The sequence below is a fragment of the Mastomys coucha genome, unplaced genomic scaffold (assembly GCF_008632895.1).
Source record: "Mastomys coucha isolate ucsf_1 unplaced genomic scaffold, UCSF_Mcou_1 pScaffold7, whole genome shotgun sequence".
Lineage (NCBI taxonomy): Eukaryota > Metazoa > Chordata > Mammalia > Rodentia > Muridae > Mastomys > Mastomys coucha.
Genome location: NW_022196913.1, coordinates 69,067,821 through 69,069,426, shown reverse-complemented (window position 1 = coordinate 69,069,426; position 1,606 = coordinate 69,067,821). Strand labels below are relative to the sequence as shown.

The 1,606-nt window shown below is 34.9% G+C and overlaps 1 protein-coding gene and 1 pseudogene across 1 annotated transcript in view; one reads left to right on the top strand and one right to left on the bottom strand.

Annotated features, from left to right (window-relative positions):
• Positions 1-189, bottom strand: part of LOC116081491 (zinc finger protein 501-like) — a 6,168-nt gene extending 5,979 nt beyond the window's left edge. Inside the window, exon 1 of the mRNA XM_031358084.1 lies at positions 115-189. Coding sequence (XP_031213944.1) covers positions 115-189 — 75 coding nt within the window. The remainder of the gene's footprint in view (positions 1-114) is intronic.
• LOC116081537 overlaps positions 1-1,606 on the top strand; it is a 21,983-nt pseudogene that overhangs the window by 14,716 nt on the left and 5,661 nt on the right.

Here is a 1,606-nt window from a genome sequence, read left to right as displayed (position 1 = left end):
AATCCGCCTGCCTCTGCCTCCCAAGTGCTGGGATTAAAGGCGTGCGCCACCACCGCCCGGCGAAAGTTTTTATATAAAAGGGATTTAAAAAAGAAATGAAGACAGGACACTGACCTGTGGAGTGTTCACCATAGAAGCACTCATTCTTCTTGTTGTTGTTTTCCCAGATCCTTGGTAAGGAGCAAACATTCGAATTCTTCTTAGATTTCACATCAAGGATTGAAAAATTCAAAGATGAAATAAATGAATGACCATTAAAGGCAATGCTAAACCACATTAAAAAAAAAAACAAAACATTTAAAGCAAAATGATACCAGGGATCTTTTCAACAGACATACAGACATGAGAGCATGCAATGATATATTTTAAATGATAAAGAATATGAGTGTAACCTAAGGATGAGTTCTAATCTCATAAGTCACCAGGCACAAACATAAATCACATGTATACCTCCTGTAAAATACTAATTCTCAGGGTTATTACTGAAATCATATATTTTTAGACTAGATTCAAAGACAAATGGCTAGTGCATACCAATTAATGAGAATTGATAAGGAAAATAATCATTTCTTAGAAACAAATCAACTTTCTATGTCATAATACTAGGACACACAATAAGGAAATGCAGTCACCTAAGTAATTAGTGTTTCTTCACACACTGCATGAGAACTAAATAGATGTGCCACTGAATTCACAAGTTTCTTTAGGAAATCCCACAATAATCTTGCACAGAGAATATTGCAGAAGACAGAAAAAAGGCTATGTTGTACAGTCATAACACAAAGCTGGCTTTATTTGGATTCAAAACAAATGACCATAAAATATGTACAAAGAAAAAAGTAACAGTCAAGTTGCACCAATGTACATAGGAGAAGACATTTTCTGGTGGATGTGGAAAGTGAACTCTACTAGATTTCATGCTGGATTATTTCAACAGTCACAAATTAAACAAGTCACGGCTCTAAATATATGCAGTGAGAGAAGGCTCATAACAATGTAAATATAAAAAGGCTGGAGAAAAATTTCTCAGTGGATGACCATGGGGATTGTGGGAACAGAAGGAACATTCCTCCATCTAATGAAAATAATAGTCAACATAATATACCTATCATTACAAAAATTGAAGACCACTGTCATCATTCTACTCTTTTTTTTTTTCAGAAGACAGACAAGTATGAGGAAATGCAAACATCACCAACAGAATACAAGAGATAGAAGAGAGAATCTAAGGGGCAGACGACATCATAGAAAACATTGACACAACAGTCAAAGAAAATGCAAAAAGCAAAAAAACTACTACCCCACAACATCCAGGAAATCCAGGATGCAATGAGAAGACCAAACCTAAGGATAATAGGTATAGAAGAGAGTGAAGACTCCCAATGTAATGGGCCAGGAAATATCTTCAACAAAATTATAGAAGAAAACTTCCCTAACCTAAAGAAAGAGATGCCCATGAACATACAAGAAGCCTACAGAACTCCACATAGACTGGACCAGAAAAGAAATTCCTCCCATCACATAATAATCAAAACAAAAAATGCACTAAACAAAGAAAGAATTTTAAAAGCAATAAAGGAAAAAGGTCAAGTAACATATAAAGGCA